The 27790-nt window shown below is 29.6% G+C and overlaps 1 protein-coding gene across 6 annotated transcripts in view; it reads right to left on the bottom strand.

Moving 5' to 3' along the window:
- The window catches only part of LOC107451597 (hepatocyte nuclear factor 6-like), a 277515-nt gene that overhangs the window by 90633 nt on the left and 159092 nt on the right, over positions 1-27790 (bottom strand). For 4 of the 6 annotated variants that reach the window (XM_071185203.1, XM_071185199.1, XM_071185202.1 and 1 more), the window contains one exon: positions 25513-25551. The exons of the other annotated variants lie outside the window; for them this stretch is intronic. In XM_071185203.1, the coding sequence (XP_071041304.1) occupies positions 25513-25551 (39 nt within the window). The remainder of the gene's footprint in view (positions 1-25512; positions 25552-27790) is intronic. 6 annotated transcript variants of the gene reach the window in all.

A 27790-nucleotide genomic window follows, 5' to 3' on the forward strand; every position in this document is an offset into this window, starting at 1 on the left:
GAACTTACATTTTTAAGCTTTAAAATTTATTGGGTGGGTCTCTTTGATTTGAATTTTCAGTTTTTTTTGTTGATATTTAACAATGATAAAGTAAAACAATTTGAAACATATATTTATTTAGTTGCCAACATTTTTGTAGGAAGTTACAACTTTTTAAGCATCTGGCATTTATTTGCACTGATTCTAAATTTAAATTAAACGATATGAAATAATTTACTACTCTCAAAACAGTAAAGTTTGAGTAAATAAAAACAATGAAAAGTAGGAATTTTTTTAATGAATTTCAAATTAGTAAAACCTTTTCAGCAAAAATAGCTTAAATTAATTTTGCTGAGAACATCTGAAGATAAGTTTATTGCATACGTGAAGTATAAGAGATAATACGTTATAAAGAAAGGATAACTGCCACTTGTTTTAGACACATTTTAATTTCTTTTAAAATATTAAAAAAATAAAAATAACTTGCAATTATAGCTTTTTGGGAAGAATCTAGTTTTACAAAGCAGCTTCTCAACTGCTCTTCATCCTTATATTTTCCAACAAAGTTAATTGAAAATAACATTTCGTATTGGTATTTTTATTAGCATTTCTTTCATGAAAAATCATCCGCAAGAAGTCAAAATTCTTCAAGAAAATTTTATTTGAACAATTCAAGAAGAATGGTAGCTTAGAGAGCTAAAAGCTAGATGAACTGTTCATAGCAAAAGACAAGCACTTGGCATTCAAATTTGAAGTAGCTCATTGGACAGATGTATCTTTTGAAAAGACTAAAAGAGTGTCTAAACGCCAATTGGCCCATCAACGGTTAGAACGTGAAGACAAGTTTTATTACGTAGAACTTTTACGTTCTGCTGTGATAGAATTTGAAGCAGATTTCAAAGGCCCATTGTGGCAAGAGGAAGAGGCCCCGCATTTTAAAAGAGCCTCTTTCAAATTGAAAAGGTCTTCTCTTTTGCAAAACTAAAGGTCCCCCTCGAGTGGTTTTCGAACGGTGCTTCAAGCCACTCGAATATGCTATTCCACGTTCGAACGCCTCTCCACGCGTAATATCGTCTGCTGTTTCCTTTAGCGGCTCGCGTCAAAGAGAGAGAATTTTCTGGAAAACTTCTAATCGTTTGCCGCCCATTTAAAACGATTCTTTTTATTTCTTTTTAACGGTTTCAAAAATGATGATTTTCGGAGAAAAGTTCCACCACACATCCCCCCTCGTACCTCCTAAACTTTTACTTCGGCGAAGGGTTGAAGTTCTTTTCCTGTTTGAGCGGTGTCTAATTTTCGAGTTTCTAACGAAGCAATGGGAATAAAGTTGAAATTCAGAAGTGAAGTATATTTTTCGGTGTCTCAATTGAAGTGAAGTGAAGAGATTTTGTGTCAGGCCGACGGGAATGAATTTTTATTAATTGGAGTTAATTCCGAAACTAGTGTAAAGTTCAAAACTTTTAAAGTGCAAACCTTTCAATGTGCTCTTTTCTTTCGAAATAATTTTATAACTCTGAATCAATTTTTAAAGATTGCTACAAACGGTAACAGCTTTTAATTCTTTGAAATTGAAATCTTTCCAGCGGCTAGAAATGAAATATTGTATCTCAAATAAAGGAACTGCTCAAATGATGAATGTAATGCTTCTTCTGTATTATAAGTTGTTTGCAAAAGTAAAATTAATATATTTGAGAGTCTCATCATTTTGTCAAATAAACTTTTGAAATGTACTTTTCAATTAGTTTTTTTTTGTTCACCTATACATATCGTCACAGCTTTTGACTTTACTAAAATGAATGCGCATGATGGCTTGAAGTAATATTTCAAAGCATTTTATACCGAAACAGGACAAAATTAAGCTTTGAATATCCAAACAACTAAGGAATAACGTTTGCTAGTAATTTTAGGCTATATACGAATTTTGAGAAGTGTGTGTTAAATTATTATTTAGCTTTAGAAATGCTTAGCCGAAGAAAATCTTTCACAGTAACCAATGGCACTTATTTATGGTGAAAGTCCCTTTCACAAGATTACGGAATAATGCAACTGCGAGAAACTGATGATGATAAAAACTCATGTTACAGTATAATGCGACCAATAGAATATATTGATGCTAAAAGCTTGTGGCGCAATGCAACGGAACAATGAAACCGATGGAATAAATTGATGATAAAAGCTCGAGTCACAATGCAACCGATAGAATCAATTGATGATTAAAGCTGGTGTCACAAAAAAAAAAGAAACAATGCAACTGATAGAATTTATTGATGGTAAAACCTAATATCAGAATGCAATGGAACAATGCAATCGATAAGATCTATTGATGGAAAAAGCTCGGGTCACATTGTAATGAAATAATGCGACCAATGGAATATATTAGTGATGAAAGTTTGTTATTCAGAATAATGCAACTAATAGTAACTAACCCAATGCTACAGAATAATGCAAATAGTAACTAATCCGATGATACAGAATAATGTAATTAATACAATCTATTGATAGAAATGGCTCACACCACAGTACAACAGAACAATGCAACCGATAGAATCTACGGATGGTAAAGCCTTGAGTCACTATACAACGAAGCAATGATAATTAATTATTAATGCATTATGTTAATAATTAATGTAATCGACACAAATATATTTACGCAAATAAGGTAAAAGTGAAATGAAAAAAGTATACAGAAAAAATCAGAGAGTTGGTTGTCTTTGCTTTCAATTGTTTCCCAAACGCGCATGAATCACATAAGTCTACTTTACTTGCTTTACTTACTTTTTTCCACATATTTTCACTAACATTCTATGGGTATCCCTTCTATTTTTCTCCAGTTTACTGTAAATATCAATGCTTAGGTATTGTTTCCTTTTTAGGTGTAACAAGCTTTCGCCGTCGAAGCGTCTTCTTATTGTTGTACAAAACGGTGTTACGGTTTTGATAAATTTTTGATACTTTACAGCTATTCTGCATATGTTACTCAATCCATGTGAAGACGCGGTTCTAATTTGCGCTGTCTTTTCGGTAAATGCTTAGATTTTAAACGTTTATATCTCATATAATATCTTTCAAAGTTTGTATGTTAGTACAAAAGATATCTTTGTTTGAAAATATTTCTCACCCCGTATATGTAATTTTAAAAAAAAAAAAAATATTAAAGAGCATTCAAAATTATTGGAAGACATTTATTTAAATATTATTAGAGAGACGAATCTATGCCTCAACTGCAAATTCAGATTTAAAAAGTAAAATGTAACATAAATTTGTATTATTTTAAATCAGAAGGAAAACTTAATTTTTGCTCAATCTTGAAATAAGCATTTGTGCTAATTTAAAATTTACAAAATTTTGCTTGTGTGGAGTAAAAAAAGTTTGCTGGCTACTTAAATGCTTTTTGTCCGAAATTTCGTATCTCATGCTTAATTAACATGTTTAAATTCACGAAAAATAATTGCTTAAAATGAACATAAACTTAATGAAAAAATAGCTAACACAATTGCCTTATAATATTTATACAAAATTATGAATTAAAAAGCATATTTTGAAAGAAAACAGTATCCCGTTTAAATTCCAGCAAAAATATTTTCTTTAAATGCACGTATATTTGATAATAATATCTAACAAAATTGCATTATAATGCGTATACAAAGTTATAAATTTAAAAAAAGTTTTTTTTAAAGAAAATGGTATCCTCAAATACAATAACACCGTTTAGATTCAAATATTTGATTCGTTACTACTTCTGTGAATGAAAATTTTTCTTGATACTTTTTAAATTCGAAGAGTAATCGCAGTTTTCTTTCATTCTTATTTTCGAACATTTCTTGATGCATTTGCAAAGGCGATTAGTGAAGGAGGTGATTGTTTGTATAAAATCTCTTCTTCCCAGAATCGAACGTTTTTTGATAGATGGATGAATCGTCACACAAGAAAAGCGCTCGAGAAGGACAGAACGCAGTTTTCCAAATTGTTCGAAAAGGAGGTGGGGGTGGAATAAAAACTGAAGGGAGGTGAAGAGGGTAGAGTACATAATAAATTGAAAGGGTTTCTAAGCCTGTCCGATTGAACGGGGGTTGACAAGCGCCTCGGTAAACGACGTATAAGGAAAACATTATTTACCAAACCCAATCGTTTGTTCCGTAAAGACAAAAAAGGAAGGTAAAAACAAAAGCAGACGAAACAATTTCTTTTCCTTCTGTTCGATATTAGAAGCACAAAAAAATTTCCATAATCCATAATAATTCTCCAAACTTTGCGGACGAAATTTATATCGAGAGAGTATTTTTGCATGCGATTTGGTGGCCGTTATTATTGCGTCCCACCCCACCCCTTTTCCTCGACCCCACCGTAGAACCGATCAAACATAGAGTGGTGTTTCTCTTTTTCCCGTTTGCTCATTACTTCGAAAACTCAGGGATAAAAGGAGGCTAGGGGGTTTAAAAGGGGTGTATTTCTGGAATAAAAAAAAAGGGGAATAGGCTGCTTGTACCCCTCAACACAGCCGTTCCATTTCCCCCAACAATAATATCTTGCGGGACCCCCGGCCATGTTATTTTCATCGGGGGTGGGGGTTGAGGTAGGTGGAGAAGTTTCGTCGAAATGAATTCTTAGCAAACTTATTTTGTAGAAGTTTTCTTCCCCAAATATATTCCCTCACATGTTTTGAAAGTGTATGGCAGGTTTAAAAAAATAAGTTTAAAAAAAAAGGAATTTTTTAAGTGAATATCAACGTTGATATAGAAATATTAATTTTAAGTCTCGTTTGTAACCGCATTCCGTATTTCGTTTTATTGCGTAAGTCGTGGCAAAAGAAATCATAGATTGTTTGTACAATGCACAGTACTAAGAACACTAAAATTTTAATGCTGAGTACTAAAATGAAAAAAAAACCACTTTTATAATTTCAGAATTAAAATAATTAGAAATTTGTCGTTTAATACAGTTAACGAATTTGAGGTATGTATAATTAAAGAGTATAAACTGTGTGGCCTTTTTTGTAAAATTTATGATATTTGTGAGGGTACACGCTCGATATGCTATTTATACAAATTTTTGTGGTTTTTATGAGCTCATATCATCTGTGGTATAAATAATCCAGGAGTGAGAACTGTGTTTTCTTAGATGGCAGTAAAAATTTGATATATTGGTATTTGTACAGTGTGCAAAAAATAAACGGACCACCCTGAATAACTTGTGATTTAATGATCGGATCTTCACGTTCAAGAACCCAATCTTAATGTTTTGAGTGGGTGACCTCAAATATGCTAATTAATTAGAGCAAACGATATTTTAAATTGTGAAATCAGACACAAAAACGTACTTTTCTGAATAAACGTACCATTTTAGAATGATTCGGATTTCAGATCACCACATTGCAGGAGGAAGTCGCAATGTGGGAAAAATGGTCCCAATAATTTGGTCAGGAGCTGTCACAAGCTGGGGCCTCTTAATTTTAATTTTATATTTTGCGTATTTTGCTATATTTTGAGAACTTAGAAAGTGAATTGAGAAATGTTTCTTATATATTTATAAAATTTGTTTATCTAAACATAATTGCATGCAAAATATACATTCTAGGTAAATATTTATTATTTTTTATTATTTTATTTATTAATAGTCGAAAAATGCTTGACTTTTGAGGGATAGCAATTTTTGTTTTATATTAAAGAATGTAATTTTAAATGGCGAAATAGAGAATTTAAGATTCGATTTTGAAATCTTGATTTCTACGGAACTACTCGTATTAGTCCAATTTCACTGAAATTTTGCATTTTGCCAAGCAAGATTTCCTTCTTCAAAATTAGCTAAAAAATTTTTATATCTCTCAATTCAAATTTTTCAAAATTCAAAATGTCTGCTTTTACTCTTTATAAAGATTATCCATTAAATAAATTTTCTTTCAATAATTTTCTGAAGTCTCCAAATACATTCTAACTTTTATAAGTGATACTTGTATAGCCGAAAAAAAAACGTTATCAATATTGCATTCGATTAGAGTTGCTCTATTTACATTATTTATCACTGCAAATACTCTTACTGTCAAATAAGGTGGGGAAGCTATAATTATAATGGATTCATGATGGTACGTTATATTTTGTGACGATACATGATTCGTTTATTTACTTTTGACATAAATTTTTGATGTCATTTATTAGATTTTAACTAATTTTTTAGGTTAGTTTATTATTTTTAATATTGTTTATAATGAGAATAATCATCATAAATTTAAGATTTTCATAACCATATTATAAAAGGACAGGAATCAAGTTGAATATTATTATTTAGATTCTAAATATTCATCTTAATATCCAATATTAATTACAAAAAATATGACACATATTAGTTTTAAACGAAGTCAAAATAAATAATTTAGACGTGATATCAGAAAAAAATCACTTTTACAAGTTTAACATGAAAGTTTTGTAGAAACACAATAATTATGAGATATTTAATATAAATTAAAATAAGCACAATCTATTAAAATGATTGAGTTTTAGGAGTTTAGTTGATAATACAATCATAATTGGAAACGAAAAAGGGTCCATCAGTCGAACTTCCATTTAACGAACTTCCATTTTGCGAATTTTTTCGAAGAACCGAGGACATTTTGGAAATTTCTTCGTAAAATAACTTCCAAATAGCGAAGTAAATTTTCTATTTAACGAAAATTTTTTTTGAGATCCGCAATCCTTATTTCCCAAAATATTTCAGAACATTTCAAACTTGTAAACGCATTTTATTGGGGAAATAACCTTGAATTGATTTTCGAACCCCTTTAACTTTTAGAGAAAGCAGTAAAATCCCCTTTCATTTTTGTTTGCATATCAAGCAAAAAACTCAGACAAAATTAATGGATTCTATTTAGTAGCAATTAAAGTTAAATAAAGCATGCGGTAATGTATGTTTTAAATTACTTTTATGATAAATGCAGCTTTTTTTAGTTGAAAATGTATGTAGGATGATTGTGTAACACTGGATAATATTTTGCTGTGTTCTTGCTTTCCATGCAGATTTCTTTAATGGTTAAGATTTATAAAATAAATAGTAGATGCTAGTTTGCAAGATAAAAGTGTATCAATTGCTGTTTTAATTATATCTAGTGTTTATGAATTTAAAATCTGTTTTGTGTAGTTTACGTATTTTAAAAGGTAATTTTCCATTTAATGAATTTTCCATATAATGAACTTATTATCAAGTTTTATCGACTTCGTTAAATAGAGGTTCGACTGTATTTCACGCAGAATAAAATCGTCGGTAAAATTTCTGACTAGTTAAGAAGCTTTTTTAAATTAAAGTTTCGAAGTCCAGAAAAATACCAAGAAAATACCAATGATTTTAAGACATTATTCCCATATTATCGTCAATCCGAATTTCGTCCACGTTCCAACTGGTTAGAGAGCCCAAAAATGAATTAAAGCTATGTTCTGAATGACAATACAGCGAGCTAGATTGCAATAAAAACATTGCCGTTAGATCAGCAATTTTAAAATTGAAAAAATAAAAAAGTGCACACACCATCCATCTTGGAGCTCTGTCGTCAAGAAATAAAGAAAAAGAAGAGCTGATATACCAGTATATAATAATTTCCGTACCAACAGACTCCGTTTGAGAGAGGGGGTACCATTCATTACAAAATTGACGGCCAGTTTGTTATGTGAAGACGGGAAACTGCAAACGGAAACACAAGCTTTAAAACAAATCATTGCTTGTTAAATATAAAATCGGCAGCAGTTTTCTTTCCCCTCTTTTTCCCTACACTGTTCCCCCCTCATAAGTCGTGTGGGGGGAGGAGGTGTAGTCGCTTTTAAAACAAAAGAGCTACGATGACAAATACGTCGCTATTGCAATTTTTCTATCTCTTGGAAAAATGGTGGAAAGTGGGGCGGCGACTCACCGGAGAAAACGTGCGCCCCGGATACTGTCAGGGGCGCATGTTACATGTCATACACGGCCCGCGGGTCATCCATCAGCTACATGTCGCCCAGAAGTCAGTTCTGTGACTACACTCCCCCCCTTTACTATCCATCTTAGTTCCTTTTCGTTTTTGAAAATACACCTCTGTCTTATCCACCCCCACTCGATTTTGAAAGAGGAGGGGGACTATAAAAACTAAAACTGAAAAAATTCTTTGAATGAAGTCGTCCTTGTTTGATACATCGAGTTTGGAAACATGATGCAATAGAAGTCGTAACTTTTTTTTAAGCGGGGTTTCATGGTTTTTCTTTTTAGAACCCATAAACGAACAGGCAATAAAAGCAACAGTCTTTTTTTTTCTTCTTGAATCTTATATTAACTGAATTTAAAAAGTTGAAGCATTTAGTTCATTTTTTAAAAAAAGCAAAACATAATAATTTTATTTAAAAAAACGAAACATACATACTAATATTTATGAAAATTGTAATACAATGAATTAACTGTGGAAAATTAATGGAATTTATTCCACATATTACTCATAGGGGTACAAATAAACATGCGTAAAAGTGGTACATGTGCAATCGTTTTGTCTTTTCAATCATTAACATTCCTTAGATCACTTTACATTTCTTTAAGTTCGGTTTATTTTGTATAATTCTCTCTTGGAATTGAAATTTTCACAAACTCTAGTGGATATTGCATTAAAAACATATAGTTTCTCGTATTTTAAATGTAATAAATGTTTTTTAATGCATACTTTCACATAAAGAAGACGTCTTATTATGACATTTAGAACGTGTATAAGTTAAACATATGTGACATTGAAAACGAAATAAACTAATTCAATAATCGAACAGATAACGAAAGAAGATCAAGGTTTCAATGAAAACCACAAAATTAAAAAGACTAATTAGGAAAGGATCAGAGGTAGTCTTGGTTCTTATGGGATGTTTTTTTAATCTTTTATTATGGTAAACGCATTGTCAGCCGAATCTAGCTAAGATAAAGAAGAAAATTCTATTCCATTCGAGAATGCATGCCTTAAAACTAGGTAATTTTTTAAAAATATTTAAAAAAAAAAATAATTAATAACTTTTTACACTACAAATAGGCTTAAAATATGATGTTTAAAAATTATTGCACTTTTCCATCAAAAACATTTGACTTTATTGAGTTAATTAACTAGTGAGGTAACAGTTAAATGTATAAATTAGATCTACAGTAGATGATTAAGTACATCTATAGTAGATCTGTAGTAGTAGATCTATAGTAGTATATCTTAGTACATCTATAGTAGATGATTAAGTACATCTATAGTAGATCTGTAGTAGTATATCTTAGTACATCTATAGTAGATGATTAAGACTAATTGACAGTACTAATTGCACAATTATACTAGTCAATATTATAATGATCTGTAATATTGATTGGCGCAGTGATTAAAAGACACTGAGTTGTCATTATTTAAAATCGGGGTTCGATTCCCGGTGGCGATATCTATGGCTTTTCATCTTTAGATTGATAGGTACCTGGTCTCTTGTTAATGTTATTATTTTTATTTTTTTTAGAATTTTACACGTTTACATGTTAAATATTCAGCGTAATATTGTACAGATATTCAGTATAATGAAAATGGTGTTTAAAGGCACAAATAAAGTAATTTGTAATGACAGATTATAAGTATTATCCTCAGATGCTGTGCCTTAGAAGGAAAAGAAACACAGGATAAAAATATGAGCAATTGATGCGTGTTTAATGCTGCATGACTGCAGCTAAATTTATATCTAGGTTTCGAAAAGTGACAATACTTTGCAAGGTGAGACTTTTTACATTATTAATCTGGTAGAAAAATGTGCAGTTAGTGCTTTTTTCTTGAAAAATGAGCTCTAGATAATAAAACAGTGAATCACTAAGTTGTAGAGAAACAGAATTGATTCCTAGCAAATAATCATTTTGTAAATATTAATGCTAGGAAGAAAATGCCTAAAACTTCTCATTTTTGCACCTGTTTCTTAACCATGTGACGAAACGAAATGATAAGATGTAGCGAAGCAATAGATATCACAATAAATCTTTAATTTGGATATCGCAAGGAACCTTCATTTTTGAGCATCGGAAATAAAAATATTGCTTGATTTATACATTTTTCTTATGATCATTTCATAACGTTACTTTATTAAAAGTCACGAACAAACAAACACATATTTTTAATGTTTTGTGTTTTAACTATAAAGCATTTTTAAATTTATCAGTGATGCTCTTTGTCGGGCTCTCCGGTGGCGCAGTCGGTTAAAGCATCACTTGCACAGCTGGTTGGAGTACTAAGGTAATGAGTTCAATCCTGGCAGTCGACAAAACAACCGGCATGCATACGCAGCAAGGTGCACGTTAAATCCGCCGTGGCTAAAAGTCCTCTCGTTGGTTGTGGTGTTGTGGAGTGAGGGGTGCCAGCTGTCCACGTCGCTTGACCAAGGTGAAAATTACGTGGCATTTCTAAAATGGCTGTTAAAATATGGAACCTTGAAAATAGGGTTAAGTGTTTGGACATGGATGGGTGATGATGATGATGCTCTATGTCTCTGTATTTCACTTTACCTCTTATCTCTATACCACCTCCGAGAAAGTAGTTTTTCACTATGTAGCACTATGATAAGCGTCATTTTGTAGAGTATAGACATTTTATTACACACAGACGTCAGTTTTTTTACTGTAGCTACAGCCGTTTGAAGGTGAAGACCCAAAAACTAAGTTAGCCTTTTTCAAAAATTGCATTCTCTTTACCATAAAGTCTGAATAGTTTGAGGTTCAGTACAAAATTAATAAGCAATTGTTTATTCCTATGGAATATTCACACTACTTCCCCCGAAATGAGTGTGAGAAATTTTCGCTTTGTCGAAATCCGCATTTCGGCAATGAAAGAAAAGTGTCAAGCCGTCCTCGGTGTCTGTTCCGATAGTAGCTGAAGAGACACATAAATAATGCAGGGCGATGGTAATTAAAGTGTTGAGGCTTTATTCATTTCTCATGATAGAAAATAACCCAGAATAGTCTCCATATCTGACAGAAACGTGGGACCAATGCAGGTGGGATTCGCGTATCTACTCTGTGGGGATTCGACAACCCTGCTGGGGATGTATTCACTAAGTTTTCTTCTTCTGCCTTTCATCTCTTTTGCTTTTGGAAGTAAATATTAATTTGTGCACTATGCTATATTATGTCGTAGAAAAATTTTCCATGTATTTTTAATAAATCGAAATGAAAAGCAGAGTTATCAGAGTTATCAGTTAGCAGAGTTATCAGTTTTTGCAGAGTTATCAGTTAGCAATTAGTGGTGTCAACAGCCAGTTGTGATTTTTAACTTTTGTACAATTTTTTATAGTAAAAAATGCATTCATTTTTTTTATTAGTGGTACACAGAGTTACGAAAAATTGAGAAAAGGAGCACAAAAGTCATCAGTTTGGGAAACACTGGTTTATTTGATGATAGCTCTTTACATTGTAAAAAATTCCGGATCACATTACGGTGAAAAGTATCTGCAAATAAAGTGTCGGTACTTTTTACTGTAAAATCCACTTTTTCTTTAAAATTTTATGAAGCAAAAATCGGATAAACTATGATTTTTACAGTAGTATCCACTTTTTCTGTAAAATTTTATGAAGCAAAAAATCGGATAAACTATGATTTTTACAGTAGTATTTGCTACAAAATCACTAAACATTGTAATCATATAAATAATACTGAAAAAATTACAGTGTAAAATTTTATTGTAAAAGTGATTTCATGGTAAAATGAATTTTACGGATTATGATCGCAGAATGACGGTAAATTTTTAACATAAATTGATTTGGAATTTTTTACATTGTACTATATTAATTTTTTGCACTGTATTATTATATTACACTGTAATGTTAATTTGAAAACATTTCTTTCAGTAGTCGCAAAATAATGACATAATTAAATTTATTTCACTACAAATAATGTTTACGTGATGTTATATTCGATCGTTAAAAAAATTGTCATATATTTTTAAGGAACTGAAATGAAAAATTCCTAATAGTAATAAAAAAATAATAAAAGTAAGAAAAAAAATTTATTTTGTTAATTGTAATGCTTCATTCGTCTTATATCTACGATATAATAATTTGAATCTTTGATCAAAGTTTTTAAATTTAGCAAATTTCAAATTACTTATTAATTAACTGATAACCATGCAAGTAGTAAATGGTAAGAAAAACCCGTATAGTTTTGTATTCTTGGTCCTATAATCGTACTAGTTGTAAACGGTTTCAAATCCGAAACGGTAAAAAATGCTCTTTACCGTAAACTACGGTTAATTGGATATTCAGGCTGTTGCCGGTTATTAAACCATAAGTTGTGAATGAAAATTATTTTCAGTAATTATTAGAGTAGTATTACAGTAGTTTTTACAGTAGTTAATTATTAACAGTAATATTTGATTGACAAACAGGCATCTTCAGAAAATTATTTAATTACCAGTAAATTTGAATGATACCTTTGCTCAAAGTACCAATATTACAGTTGAACGTAGAGCAAGTTTTTATTTTATTTCATGGTTCTAAAATTCAAGGTACCACAGTCTTATTAAAGAAAACATGTCTAGTAACCGCAAAACCTTATGTAATATAACATGGATAGGTAATTTATAGCTTATTATATTATTTAAAAATTCCATTCCAAACCTCTGCCCTCCATTAAGCACCCCTGCCCATCCCTTTGAATTTCTAACATTCTGTAGAATAAAAGAGTTACCAAAAGGGTAACACAAGAAGGATAAGGCTGCTCAACAATGGCCTTACCCTCATAACAAGATAACACGTGTCATCTTCTGACTTAAAGACGAATAATAACAGTGTCAATGAGGGATTGAAGAAAAGCACCCCCTTCTCTCAAAGATTGAACAATAAAAATAGAAGAATAAAAATAAAGGGGCAGAGATATTACTGCAAAGGGTTGTGTGTGGGAGGGGGCATTGTCATCTAAAAACTACAAAGCCTTAGTATTACTCAATCTTGCCAGAAAACTCTTGACTCTCCTCACCATCCCCCTGCACCTTATCAACTGCCCTTTGACAAAGAGTTATGACTACTTCTTTGTATGCACAAGCAGTGGATTTTTATTGACTAAAATTGTTCCATCCTTCTCTGCCTCCCTCCTTCTTCATTTTCAACCGTTTTGCAGATCGTCTGCTTGTGTGTGTGAAAATTAAGATGATGGCAATTTTTTTTCTTCCTAAAAGATTTTTTTTCTATTTTTAGATGCGCTTTATTCTTCTTTTTGTAACAAGCAGCTAATGGAATTGTAAAACAATGTCTATTTTATTATGTTCGTTTTTTTTCTTCTTCATTTGACAGGAATGTTTGCATTTTGTTCTTGATGTTATTATTATAAAGGAAAATGAGAAGTGTTTGAATATATTACTGAGTATTTCGTTTTGCAGCTGCAGTTTTTTCTTCTACTTTTCTTTTATTTCGTTTTGAAGTGTCTGTTTATCCATACGTGTTGGTTTCAAATGTTTAGATTTTTACTGTTAATGTTATTTTTAAAGTCTTTTGGGCTAGTGTATTTTATAAAAAAATTTTAAAAAAGTATTTGGATAATATGCCTTATACTTATAAGCTTATGAATAAGTCGTTAAGTAAGAAAACTTTTTCTTAAGTTTGTGGGTGACTTAATCAAGAAAAAAAAATCTAAAAATCTACCTGTTTTTTACATGAAAACGTACATTTAATTACTTACGTATTTAGTCATTGTATTGTTTAATCAGCCTGTTGTATAACTTAGATTTTGTTCAATCAATATGTCACATATATAAAATTTTTGTTTAATCAACTTGACACCTAATTTTAGTTTTATTTAATCAACTTGACACCTAATTTTAGTTTTATTTAATCAACTTGACACCTAATTCAACTTTTTGCTTCTTCAGCTTGTCCCATAATTTGGTGCTTTGGTTTTATCAATATTCACATAATTTTATTTTTTTGTATATCTGCTTGCCACACAATTTGGTTTTTCGTTCAATCAGCATGTCACATAATTTGGTTTTTTGTTTAATTAGCATGTCACATAGTTTGCTTTTTATATTCAATCAGCATGTCATGGGATTTATATGATTTTCGATTATATGATTTATGATTTTTGTTCAGTCAACATGCCACATAATTAAATTTCTTGTTTAATCACCTTGTCACCTAATTTTACTCCTTATTTAATCAGATTGTCACGCAACTTAATTTTTTGTTTGTTAAGCTTGTCATATAATCATCTTTTTTTTTCTTCTTTTTTATTGATTATTATTTTTTTAAATTACATCAATATACCTCATAATGAGCTTGCCACACAATTTGGTTATATGTTCAATAAGCATGTCATATATTTTGATTTTTTATTTAATCAGCTTATCAGATAATTTGATTATTATTTTCTTAAATTACATCAATATACCTCATGATGAGCTTGCCACACAATTTGATTATATGTTTAATAAGCATGTCATATATTTTGGTTTCTTATTTAATCAGCTTATCAGATAATTTGATTATTTGTTTTATCAATATGCCACAAGATGGGTTATTGGTTTCATAAGCTTTACAGGCAACTTTATTAGTTTAATTGGCATGTCACATAATTTTTGATTTAATTATCATGTGACATAATTTTTTTATTTAATTGGCATGTCACATAGTTTAGTTTTTTTAAAATTTAATCAGCATACCCCATAATTCTTATATTTAATTCGTAAATATTTTCGCCTTTTGTTTTGCCAGCTTTGATTCAACTTTTGATTAATCAGCAATTCAACTTCTGTTTTAACTTCCTTATGAAAATAATTATCACAAGAATGAACACGTTGAAAAATAAAAGCTTCAATTTCGGTTTATGGATCGAAATTTGTTAAATCACGATGCTCATCCTTCAGCCTATCTGCTCTCTCAACTCCACTCAAACCATCATCCGATACTCTTATTCCTCTCGATACCGATATCGAACGAAAGGCTCTTTTGGAACAAACAGACCACTGGAGGGGTGGACCTCTACTCTCCTGCAAAACGTATATCCTTTTCGAATTCGAAGCCCACACATCCACCTCGAAAAGGGTAATGAATGCCGAGGAATGGTCGATGGTCGAATTTGACTAATAGCGGTTGGCAACGGCGTGAAAAGACCGATAAGAGAGCGGGGAAGATTTTTATACAAATCTCGTTTGCTGCACCCCCTCTATGGACCTTTTGTTGTGAAAAGCGTCGGTTCTGAGAACAATGGAATTTCCATTTTGTACGGGATTTCTCTTGCTTCACCAGGCTTTAGATATTTTCTCCTCTTATGGGCAATCTCGATTTTTTGCTTCTCCTCTATATATTATTTTTTCCTTCTCTCGTTTGGATACGTTTCAATTTTAGGGATATTTTAAATGGTAATTACATGAATTGACACCCTATTTAAAGGGAAACATCCATCAAATCTTGTTTTTTCCCTTCCACACAAGGTTATCAAGGGGAAAAAAAGTTTGACGATTCGCATCAAAGTGGTATTTTATGTTGTCAAAGTTTCAATTCCTCACGAGATGTTTTGAATCATTGGCGTTTTTTTTTAAAGCAAAAAATGTATCGAAGTTTTATGCACTTTTTATGTTTCTAAAAGTAAAATCATAAAAGGTAATCATGAAACAACACAATATCTCTATTTGTAGTTGTAAACATATCTAATTTCAAGTATTTCAAATATAATTTATTTTCATAATTAATATTATTTAAAGAAAACATCTCATAACTATGAAATTTAAAACATGTAGAAGTGTGACATTGCGTACGAAATAGACTAATGTAATAAATCGAATCGATAACGGATGTGAAAAACAAGGTTTCAACGCAATTTGTAGCTTTTATTTTCAAAGTAAGGAGGGCGCAAAGAATTTTCTCATTAATAGATTGAGAATTTTGGACGAGCAGGGGAAGCTTTTAGCTAAACTTTTAATGAAATTGTGCTATTATTTTCCTACGATGAGGTCTATTATTTTTCCTAATACGAAGGAAATATTATACAAAAGGGCAATTTTTATGCAGGAGATGCCACCTTCGTACTGATGCCCGACTTGTTTCAGTTATGTATTGATAAATATCTCTACAAATGTATTTCTTAAAAGAATAACTGAACTATTTTAGTCTGTTGCTTTTGAATTTACAGTCTAAGGAGCTGCTTTCGGATAATCTGTTCAATCACTTTGCGTTAATAATTACGAATTTGTTTTAATAATAGCATTTACTCTGCGTTAATAATTACAAATTTTCTTTAATAATAACATTCACTTTGCTTTAATAATTACAAATTTGCTTTAATAATAACATTCACTTTGCATTAATAATTACAAATTTGCTTTAACAACATTCACTTTGCTTTAATAACAACATTCCCTTTGCTTTAATAACAACATTCACTTTGCTTTAATAACAACATTCACTTTGCTTTAATAATTACAAATTTCCGTTAATAATAACATTCACTTTGCATTAATAATTACGAACATAAAAAAAGAGACAAAAATTAAGAAGTAAGTTTTTTTTATATACCGAATTTTGCTTCACGAAACTTGCGCCAATAAAAAAAAACGTATAATGTTAATCAAATACTGAAGATATTACGGTATTTCACCTGCTATAACCCTATACTAGAAAGAGGGTCAGAGTATGTAATGCTTATATCCTTGCCTGTCTTGTAACTTGGTGTTGTGAACAGTTTCAATAATAAATTCTAAAAACTATGAACGCATGATAGATGATTACAATTAAAAGAATTGCATGATCTTATAATAACAGATCTTTTACAAAAAAAAAGAAAAAAAAAAGGCGGACAGTGTTATTCTTAAGGAAGTGTTTTTTGAGAGTACAGTAAAAAAAGAGATACAATTTAATGTAACATTAGGTATTAGTATTGAATAGTATCTTATAGAGAGCCTTTCGACTAAAAGATCCTTGTTTATCTTATAACTCGGAGAGAGGCAAACAGCTGCAATAATGTATTCTTAAAACTTGTCGTATGAAAGAAGTCGTTTGCATTCTTTGACAAAAATAGATAAGAGTTGTAAGCTAACATTCTTACTGATCAAGTTGTCTTTAGAAATATGCTTTCATCATACAAACGAGAAGCATATTTAATTTAAAATAGTATTTAGTTTTTGCAATGGATATAATATTTCAAGTATGATTTCAATTCATAAAATTCTTTCAAGAATGATTCAAAGAAGGAAATATCAAATTTTTTTCAAGAATTTAGAATTTAAAGAGGCAACAAGAAAAAAAAATCGTCTGCCGAATCGATGCACTACAGATCAAAGAACAGGAAATCGGCACTATGAAGAAGCCCATACCGAATTCTGGAAGAGAATAAGTCAGGAAAAAAAAATTGTAGACTTCATAGAAAGACGAGGTCAAAATGAAATCTATCTTCATATGGAGATGGTAAGAAATGAATCGTGAGGTTTTTACGGTTACAGTGAGATGGGAGGGGTGGTGCAGAATTCGAAAAAGAGGAGCCGAGGAGACCAATGCATGAGATTTCATGCTTTAAAGAGCAGAAAGGGTTTTATTCAAACAAACTTTTTGCGGCTGCCGATGCAACAGAGTGAAGGTAGGAGGGGAAGAGACAGAGATTCCCGGTGTTAAAAGGGGAGACGGTAGTTGCTTCAGAAAAAGACGCCACTGTGCCAGCACGCCACTGAAATATGACTGATTGATTCCAGCCGCTCCCATCGCTTCAGTGATCTCCCCTTCGGTAGACCAGGCTTGTGCCAAGCGATTCTGGAAGCTTTTCTAGAAACGAATGTTCGAAATAGAACGGCACTGCTTTTTTGCCAAAGATGTCGTCTGCTGGCGTCAGTGTTGGCGAAAAAAATAAAATTTTGATTGTTGCTGGAACGAATGCAAGAATAAAAAAAAATGACTTCAACATGTTCTTTTGCAGAAGATTTATCTTTGTACTCAAAGTTTTAATGTTGCTTCTCTGAAATTTATATTTTATGAAATATTGTTGCTCGTGAAAAGCAACTTATATCATGAAAAATGAAAATTCTTTTGAGTACTAACAAAGGTTTCAATTTATTCAGTTTTGTAATGCTTATGTTAATGCTTATGTTAACTAGTTTTAACCCAACTTAAAAATAAAATTACGATTAAGAATAACTTCCACGACGGATGAAATTTGTTCAAGAATGAATGTATATGGGCCGAAAAAATCTATAAAGTAACATTTAAGAATAACTACCACGAAGCACAAAATAAAATATGTTCAATGAAAAATGGAATATGTTCCTGGAATGATCTTATAACATTTAAGAATAATAATTACGAATAATGAAATGTGTTCCATGAAGTTTGGTACATGTTCCAGTAAAAAACAAAGAATGGAATGTGTTCGAAGAAGAATAAAGCATGCTCCTAGAAAATAACTTACAAAATAATATTCAAGAAGAAGTAGTAGAAAGAATGGAATGTTCGTGAAGAATGGAATATATTTTGAGAAAACGTCTTATAACATGCAAGAATACTTAGTGTAAAGATTGAAATGTGCTAGTGAAAAAATCATACAATAACTACTACACAGTAAAAACTTCAGCGACAAATTATGGTATAGGTACTTTAAGTGCATCATCCGTAAAATATTTTTAGCCTTAAAATTCACTTTTGTCGCAAAATAGTGTACCGTAATTTTTACAGTAATATTAACTTAATTAAAGTGATTCAGTTGTTTTACTATAGGAACTGTTAATTTTTTCAGTAATATTTATTTAATTAGAGTGATTTTGCGGTAATTATTACTGTAAAAATTACGGTATTAATATCCTTTTTTGTTCCGTAACTTGTTCGGGTCAAAATGGATTTTGCGGTAAAAGTACCGGCATCCTGAGTGCCGGAACTTTTTACCGCAATTTGGTCCGGAATTTTTCACAGTGTAATATGAGGAATAGAAAGAGTTTGATTATGTGAAATGATTATGTTCTAAAAAGAAATTTATAGACGAACATTTTAGAACAACTGGTGTGAGGAATGAAATTGTACCAAGAAACTTCTTGTAAAATAACATTTAAGAATATGTAAGAAGAATGTAATGATTATATTCCAAGAAAAATATCTGATTTAAAATGTATGAAAGTGAAAAAAAAGTTTTTTCTTTATCAATTCCGAAGAAAATGGACTCAAAGCACAATAATTATTATCACACAATATTTTGAAAGAGAAAACCTTTTCTATGATAATTACAGGATAATTAAAGTTTTAAATTATCTGGAAATGAATTTTAAAATTGCTTTGGCCAGTACAACTGAGAAACTGTAAACCACGTTTAACATATATTTATCACAATTCTTTCATTTTTTTAGCAAGGTTGTAGTGGTTTAAAATAATTTTCGTTTACGCGTACCACTTTACTGCTTGAAAAGTCTTGAGACTCTTTAATACTTATTCATCATCATCAATCAAATATTTTAAAAAAGAAAACTTAAAAACTATGAAAAACAGTTAAGTTTTTTTATATTTAAAAAAAGGCACATCCAAAACAGACGAGCTAGTTTTAGGATTTGACAAAAAAAAAGTTAAAGTAGAAAATACTTACGTAATAATAATGAATGTATTTAGAGAGGTATACGAGATATTACACCAAAAACGGGTTTTCATAAAGTCAATATTCACCCTTTTTAACCTTAAAGCAAGTGTTGGAAATTGAAAAGAATTTAACCCTACTACTAAACGCTTTTTTTATTTTTAACCCCACCATTCCATTGTGATTCGAGAACCCATTGGAGTTTGAATTAACTCAAAATAGATGAAGAAGAAACGAATCTTCTTGGATCATTCATCTTTTACTACCACTTCTTTTAAATAAGAAAAAAAGAACTAAAATAATCTAGAAAGAAAAAAAAAGGCAACAACACGGTCTTTTAAGTGAGCTTGTTTTTTTCAGTGGGGCTGAAGAAGGGGGTAGCATTTATGTTGCTCTTTTCACGCCGGGGCTTAAAATGCTTGCGCCCTTCATCAAAAGGAAAAGATTTGAAGATGCCTTGTTGAGGTGGTGGAAAATTGGTTACACTTCTTTTTCTTCTTTAGAATGATAAAGATGATGATGAAGAGAAAGAAGTGAGAAAAGAACTCAATTATTCCACAAGAGGCTTTTTTTCCTCTTTTTTTTCTTCTTTCTTCTAATGTACTTCAAAGTTGAGATTTCACTCGTTTTCTAACAGCCGAAAAGTAGAGGAACTACTAATGCTACCACTTTTTATTTTTTACTTGAAATTCTTTTTATAAAATACACTTCAGTAAATACCTCTTCGGAGGTTTCGTACAAAGTGATTGTTATTTGAGTGAATCAGCCGTGATTTTCGATGAAAGGAGGTTTTGGAGATGTGTGCTTTTCATCTTTACAAAACGTGGAGATTTTCTTTTGATTCATTTTAAGTGGTGTTTTATTAAGCTTATAAATCACATGATTATCCACTTTAAAATAATGAGTAATAAAAACGCATTAAGTTGTTTGTTTCATTATGCATTTAAGTATGGTTTAATAAAAGTAATTGCAAACAATAAATGGTTTTTTAGTTAAATTCTTGATTCAAAAATATGTCTCAAAGTCATAACCAGCACTAAACAATTTAAAATAAAGAGTTTTGTTTTATAATTAGTCCTGTATTTTGGCATAAAAATAGTCTAGTAGCGAAACACTAAAAAATATATTAGAAACTGTTTCAAATGCTAACAATAATTTATTACTTAATATTATTCTTAATTAGTTTTTTTTTCTTAAAAATAAATCTAGAGAGTTTATAAATCGCTAAAAAATATCCCGCATAAGCGTGTCTCGTATTCTGTTTTTGAGAGTAATCATCTTTAAATGTATTTTATTTAGTTAATTTTGAAGTATGCATTTCAAATTTAAAGAGTCCTTTATTTAAATTTTCGAATAAAAAATCTAATGAATTTTAAACTAAACTTACTGAAAAAATTTAGATGTGGAATATCAAGGTAATTTTAAAACAATAAAAATTTTCTCAAAAATACTAGATATATTTAAAATACTATTTAGTTTACAAAATGCCTCATTTAAGCTAATTCATAAGAGGGATTTTATTATAGATTTTTAGTGCTATATATTTATTGAGTTTGCCCTAAGGGACTTGGCAAAGACAACTTTAATTCTTCTTTAGTTTATAATTTAGATGACATTATTATTATTGATATTGATTAATTTTGTTATAAAAATATTTTGTTTTATTCAACGTTTTATTTTAAATATCATGAATAATATTGAACGGGCAATTATTTTAAGAATAAAATCATATGATGGAATTTTTTAACAGGTTATTATTTAAATTCAAAGAGTTTCTTAACAAATAATTATATTTTTTTACGTATAGCCTGTCTCATTTGAAAAAATCATTTACAAATAAGCGAAATCATTAAATAATTATATAAATATTGAAATGAACTTTAAAATAATAACTCATATAAACAAATAACTAAAATTCGTTAAATTAGAAAATAATAACTCTTAAAAAACAAAAACAATTGTTCATGAAAAGAATGAAAACTCATAAAAATAAAGAGTAACAACTCCTAAAGAAATAAAATAATCTGTATTTTGAAGGTAAAATTCAATTCGATAGTGGAAAATAGCCTATTATAAGGTCTGTTAAATTTGAAAAACAATGAATAATTTTAAAATAACTCATGCTGTTTTAAGTTTAGATTTTTAATTATAAAAGCTAAATTATAAATAATTATGGTAAACAAATAATCATTTAAGTATTAAAATAAATTTTAAAATAATAACAGCTGAAATATTTCGTGACATTTTAATAATACCCCCCCCCCCTAAATTTGTGTTATTAAACTTACTAATAAGCCATGAGCTCGATAAAACAAAATAACCTGTCACTCAATTTGATAAGGTATAATAATAATTAACTTTCTTACAAAATAACTCAAGCCAATAGCGTTAAAAGAACAAATATTAAAAAAAAGACAGTTTCGTATAATGCAATGTATAATTATTATTCAGTAAAGTTATTTAACTGAAAAACTTCAAGAGGTAAACACCATTTAAAAACCTACTGTGGGAGAAAATAAATTTTTTCTCAATCACTCTTCAATAAGAAGGCCATGCAATATGACAACAAAGTTAAAAATCATTGAATACCACTTAATATGATCGCTCCAGCTCAGATGTTAACAGGTTAAAAATGGGATCTGTCACTACGACTGTAAGTAAGGTGTAAAAAGTAAATATTCGAAATTCGATTTCCGCTACAAATAAACCATAAGCAAGCAGTTCAAGTCCTCTGCTACTCCATTCAATGAAACGGTTATTACCATCCTATTTTAATACTACGATTCATTGACAAAATCAATCAGGGGGAAAACATGGCAGATGCCCCTTCGATTTCCGTTAACATAAGCCAATAACCTGCCAGAAACGCAAATACGTGACAGCGTTTGTATTGCCAGATATGCGTATTAGTTATTGGAAGTCGTCTGCGAGATTTTTTTTTAATGTATGAGAATTCGTAAGCGTGTTCAAAATGAATTGGAAATGAATTTCAAGACATAAACAAATCTTTTGTTACATTTTGTAAATTTGTAGTTGATTATCTCTGTTTTAATAATTTTGATTGCTGAACAAATAGTCATACTGTTTAAGTTATGTTAGTTTCTTGTATTTTATTTCTGATAATGGTATCAGCGAAAAGTTTGGAACATTTAGTGGTTGTCTTATCTTAATGATATCTGTATGGTCACGTTAGAATTTAATTTGCTGCTATGATTGGTTGATTTTTGAATATTAGTAACAATGAGTTTGAAAAGCGGAACAGTTTATATTCAGAATGAAGACATAATTTAAAATAAAAGGAAACGTATATGATTTAAGTTCAAAAAAAATATTTTGAAAAATGTTTGCAATTAGATTTAATGAAATACCTAAAAAGAAAATTTAAAAGTTTATTGGTGGATTTAAAAAAAGTCACAAAAAACCCAAAAGGGAATATAGACTCGATTTCCTCTTCGATACCAGTTAATATAAGCCAATAACCTACCAGAAATGCAAATACGTAACTGTATTTATATTGCCAGATATGCTTATTAGTTGTTAAAAGTCATCTGCAAGATTTTCTTTAAATGTATGAGAATTAGTTAGTTTGTTTGTTATGTTAGTTTCTTGTATTTTATTTCTCATAATGATATCAGTATAAAGTTAAGAACAGTTAGAGATTATCTCATCTGTATGGTCACATTAGAGTTCTATTTGTTATTGTAAATGATTGATTTTTAAATCTTAATAACATTGAGTATGAAAAACGTAATAATTTACAGATAGCATGAAGAAAGATATATATATATATATATATAAGTACTTATGTGCACACTTTATATTGCTATCCTAGGATTATGTGAATGTTTTGATATGTTTCCTAAAGTAACTTTTCATGTTGAATTAAATTATATGNATATATATAAATATATATATATATATATATATATATATTTTAATGTATGAGAATTCTAAGACATAAATAAATCTTTTCTTACATTTTGTAAATTTGTAGTTGATTATTTGTGTTTTAATAACTTTGATTGCACAACAACTAACCTTACTGTTTAAGATATATTAGTTCATTTTATTTTGTTTCTGCTATTAATACCAGTGGAAAGTTTAAAACATTTAGTAACTTTCTTACGTGAAAATGTAGAAAGTAATGTTGATGGAAAAATGTAAAAAAGAAAAAGTTTATAGATATATTTAAAAAATTAATATGAAGGTTTAAAGTCAAATTGAAAAAAAAATATTGTAAAAATGTGTATTTAGATTTTCAAAAAAATTATTTTGAAAAGTGTTTGTAATACGATTTAATTAAAAACTTAAAAAGAAAATTCAAATGCTTATAGTTAGATTTTCTGAAAAGGATTATAGATTCGATTCGCCCTTTGATATTCGTTAGAATAAGCAAATAACCTGTAAAAATTTAAATACGTGACTGCGTTTGTATTGCCAGATATGCAAATTAATTATTGGAATTCGTCTGCGAGATTTTTTTTAATGTATGAAAATTCATAAATGTGTTCGAAATGAATCGGGAATGAATTTAAAGGCATAAACATGTAAACAAACTTCTTTTTATAATTTGTAAATTTGTAGTTGATTATTGGTGTTTTTCCCTATAATTTTGACGGCAGAATAAATAACCAAAGCTTATAATTAGATTTAAAAGAATATTTAAAAAATGTTTGTAGCTAGATTTAATTGAAAAACAAAATGTAAACCTATAGTTTATAGTTGGATTTGAAAAAAATTTACAAAAAAATCCAAAAAGTGCTGTTATAGTTTGATTTAATAAATTTTTTAAAGAAATATTAAGGTTTAAAGACAGATTGTGTAAAAAGAAATTTTAAAATGTTCAAGCATTTAAAATCAAAATATTTTTCTATAATAAATTAAAGAAAAAAAGTAAACAGGAAATGTAAAATTTTATAATTAGAAAATAAAAAAATAATAATAAACTTTATAGCTATATTGAATAAAAATTTGAAAAAATGTAGTATTAATCTTTTTTTTACACAGTATTAATTTATTATAAAAACAAATAAGAAAGTCGTAACGATAGTTACATTTTTACTTATTAATAAGCAATTTTAATATTTTTTCAAAAAAGAATTTTTTTTACTAGGTAATATATTTTTAACAGCTTTATTTAAATAACGTATTCAATTTTTAAAGTTTCTTCCACATACACTTAGAAAAGACATATGGTCAAAACTACAAGAATATGATAGAAATAATTTAAGCTGTATGGAAACACTAAAAAACTTGATAATTTTTACAGAAGCTGCTTAGGTCATAATTTTGGCATGATGTGATGTAATTTGATAAATGTGGTAAAATTTAGTAATTTTATCATGATACTTTAGAGCATGGCAGAAAAACTATTTATTCGGTTAAATTTGCTTTCCAGTCTTTCATTTTTTATAGATGTGTGGTAATAAAAACTATAGTTTCGGAGATCAGAATTTCTGGTAAACCGTTACGATATGAACGGTAAAATTACCAAATGAATGGTTTAACTAAAGTATAGTTTCGCTTTGTTAACCAGAATTATTGTTTTTTTTCACTAGAAATGTTATTACCTTACAGTGCGATAATTTTGCCATAACTTTTTTCTCTGTGCAGATGTATAGATATCTATTTCTTTCATATTGATGTAACAGTTTTGCATTAATAAAAATAATTCTGAGCTAATGTTATTAAATATTCTTCAATTTTTATTTATTATTATCCCGCACCTAAAAGTCATGTTGTTTCTACTTTTAAAAAATAATATGTATCCGGAGAATTATTGAAGCGAAGATACAATTAACAATTATGTTTATGTTAATATTTTGCCTTCATCAATTAACAATTATGCTTATGTTAATGTTTTGCCTTCATCAATTAACAATTATGTTTGTGTTAATGTTTTGCCTTCATCAACAAACTATTGTGATACGTAAAATGACAGATAACATTTATGGTAAATTGTTTTTTTTTTATGAAATAAATATATTTAGATATAAAAATGTACATACCGGAGTATTCACAAGCTTGGTTCCAAAACCGGTGGACAGCTTTGGAAAAAATATCGACATGATGTAAGTTTGATTCTTTTTTTCCTACCAAATCATGCTTACAACATTAAAACTCACATCTTTAAGAATAGGATTGGATTGGGACATGCAAACTACTAAATAAGAATCAACCACTTTAACTAATTTGGGATATAACAAAAAATGTTGCATTGAGACAAAAAGAAATAATATTGATACAAGTAAGAAATTCAATGAATAATCCCAGGAAACAGAAACGGAATGATAAATTGATAATAGGACTACTTCATTTGCTTCAAAAACATTTTATTTTATTTTTTATTTTCAATGCCCACCTGTGTTTACATTTTGTCAATACCGGATTCGAAGGGCAGATTCGTTGGCCAGTCTTTCATGGGCACCATATTAGGTGATAAAACGTTGCTCCCACAGTTAGGACAGATAGTACAGAGAATGAAAGAACATCCATGTCTTGCCCGGGATTCAAACCCAGAACCTTCCTGATTACAAGGCCAGTTCGCTGACCCCTATGCAGTCCGATAGGCTGTAACATTTTACAGGGCATATTTGTTGGCCACTCTTTCAGGTGCACCATATTAAGTTGGCCAATGTTACTCCCATAGTAAGGACAGATAGTACAGAGAATGAAAGAATATCCATACCCTGCCCGGGATTTGAACCCAGAACCTTTCCGCTGCAATGCCAGCTACCTGACCTCTACCCGGTCCCGTCGGCAGGGTAGATTTGTTGGCCATTCTTTCAGAGGCACCATATTAGGTGGGCTAACGCTTCCCCCACTTCAGAAAAATAATAACTGAGAAAACGTCGACTTATTCTGAGTGCTCTAAATAAGACACCCATTTTTTGAATTTGCCAGACATGAATGAGAAAAGCAAAAAGATATAAAACAGAAAAAGTTAAATTGCTACTGGAAAAAATACAAAGAAGAAAAACAAAGCAAGAAACACCACAGTAGCCGAAAGACGAGTGATTAAATTTTTAAGTGACCGGATCGCGCAATTAGTCGAAAAGGACATCGCTACATATGAAAAGAGAAATTGTGTGCCATGGCGTTTTTCATGACTTTGGCTACAGATTTCGCTTTCTAATGTACTCTGGACTTATTTCATTTGTGTAAATGTTTACGTAATATCAGTATTAAATTTTATTTCCATGACTTAGATTCGAATAGAGAACGAATTGCAAGTAGTGCTTTTATTATTTTTGCTTAACTTTAATTATTTTAAAAAAATATTTGTTTAATTTTATGCTTTATTTATTACAAACGTTTGCAACTTAGACAAAATTAAATACTGTTTACAGTCGCAGTAATTGTACTAATTAAATATCGTGGATTTTGAAAGCTAAGCACCAGTAGTACTATTACTATTTCTCTTATCCTCTTATTTAAAATTCAGTAAACTGCATAACTGTTTTCTATTGAACAGCCTTTTTTTTCTCACTTAATTTGAAATAATAGACTAATAAACGCATTTGAAAATGTATGTAGTTATATATCTTGAGATTGTAATAAAATTAATAATGAATTTATTAAATAGATATAAAAAAAAACTTAAGATTTAACTTGTTGAATAGGAAAATGAAATCTGTCAACGAAGTCAAGCAAATGTTAGTCACATACATCATTTCCATTCGCGCATCAAGTGGTGTATTTTTGACTAATAGCGTGATCCGACCAAATTCGTCAAAAAAGAATGGCGGAATTACAACAAAAAAAAACATAACGATAGTTAATAAACATAAACAAGCATACATTTGGTAATAAAATATTTAAAAAAATATTAAATTTTTATAAAAATTCCAATATATTACGAGATATGCTATTCTATACACTTTACAAGAGTCTAGAGCAGCACTTTTCGAGCATCGCTAGAGTTACAATTTCAGTTGAAGTTATGATTCAATTTTTTAGTAGACTTTTATTAGTAATTATTTTAACATAATTCTAATTAATTAAAAAAGAAATGAAGTTCTTTCTCTATATTTCAACGCAACAATTATTCTCCTACAGTTAAAAATTGATTTTCAATGAGGTTTAAAAATTTCTAAAATCTTTTTCAATGACCCTATAAATCATTTAATATTTCAAATGTAACAACGAAAAAACAACAACATTATTCTTAAGTAAAACTAAAATGTGGTACACCCGAAATTAACTAACTTTTTTAATTTATAAACCTATGTACATTAATTTACCACTTTTTAAAAATATTACCAATTGTATCATTTAAGTTCAATA

The sequence above is a fragment of the Parasteatoda tepidariorum genome, chromosome 9, assembly GCF_043381705.1.
Source record: "Parasteatoda tepidariorum isolate YZ-2023 chromosome 9, CAS_Ptep_4.0, whole genome shotgun sequence".
NCBI lineage: Eukaryota > Metazoa > Arthropoda > Arachnida > Araneae > Theridiidae > Parasteatoda > Parasteatoda tepidariorum.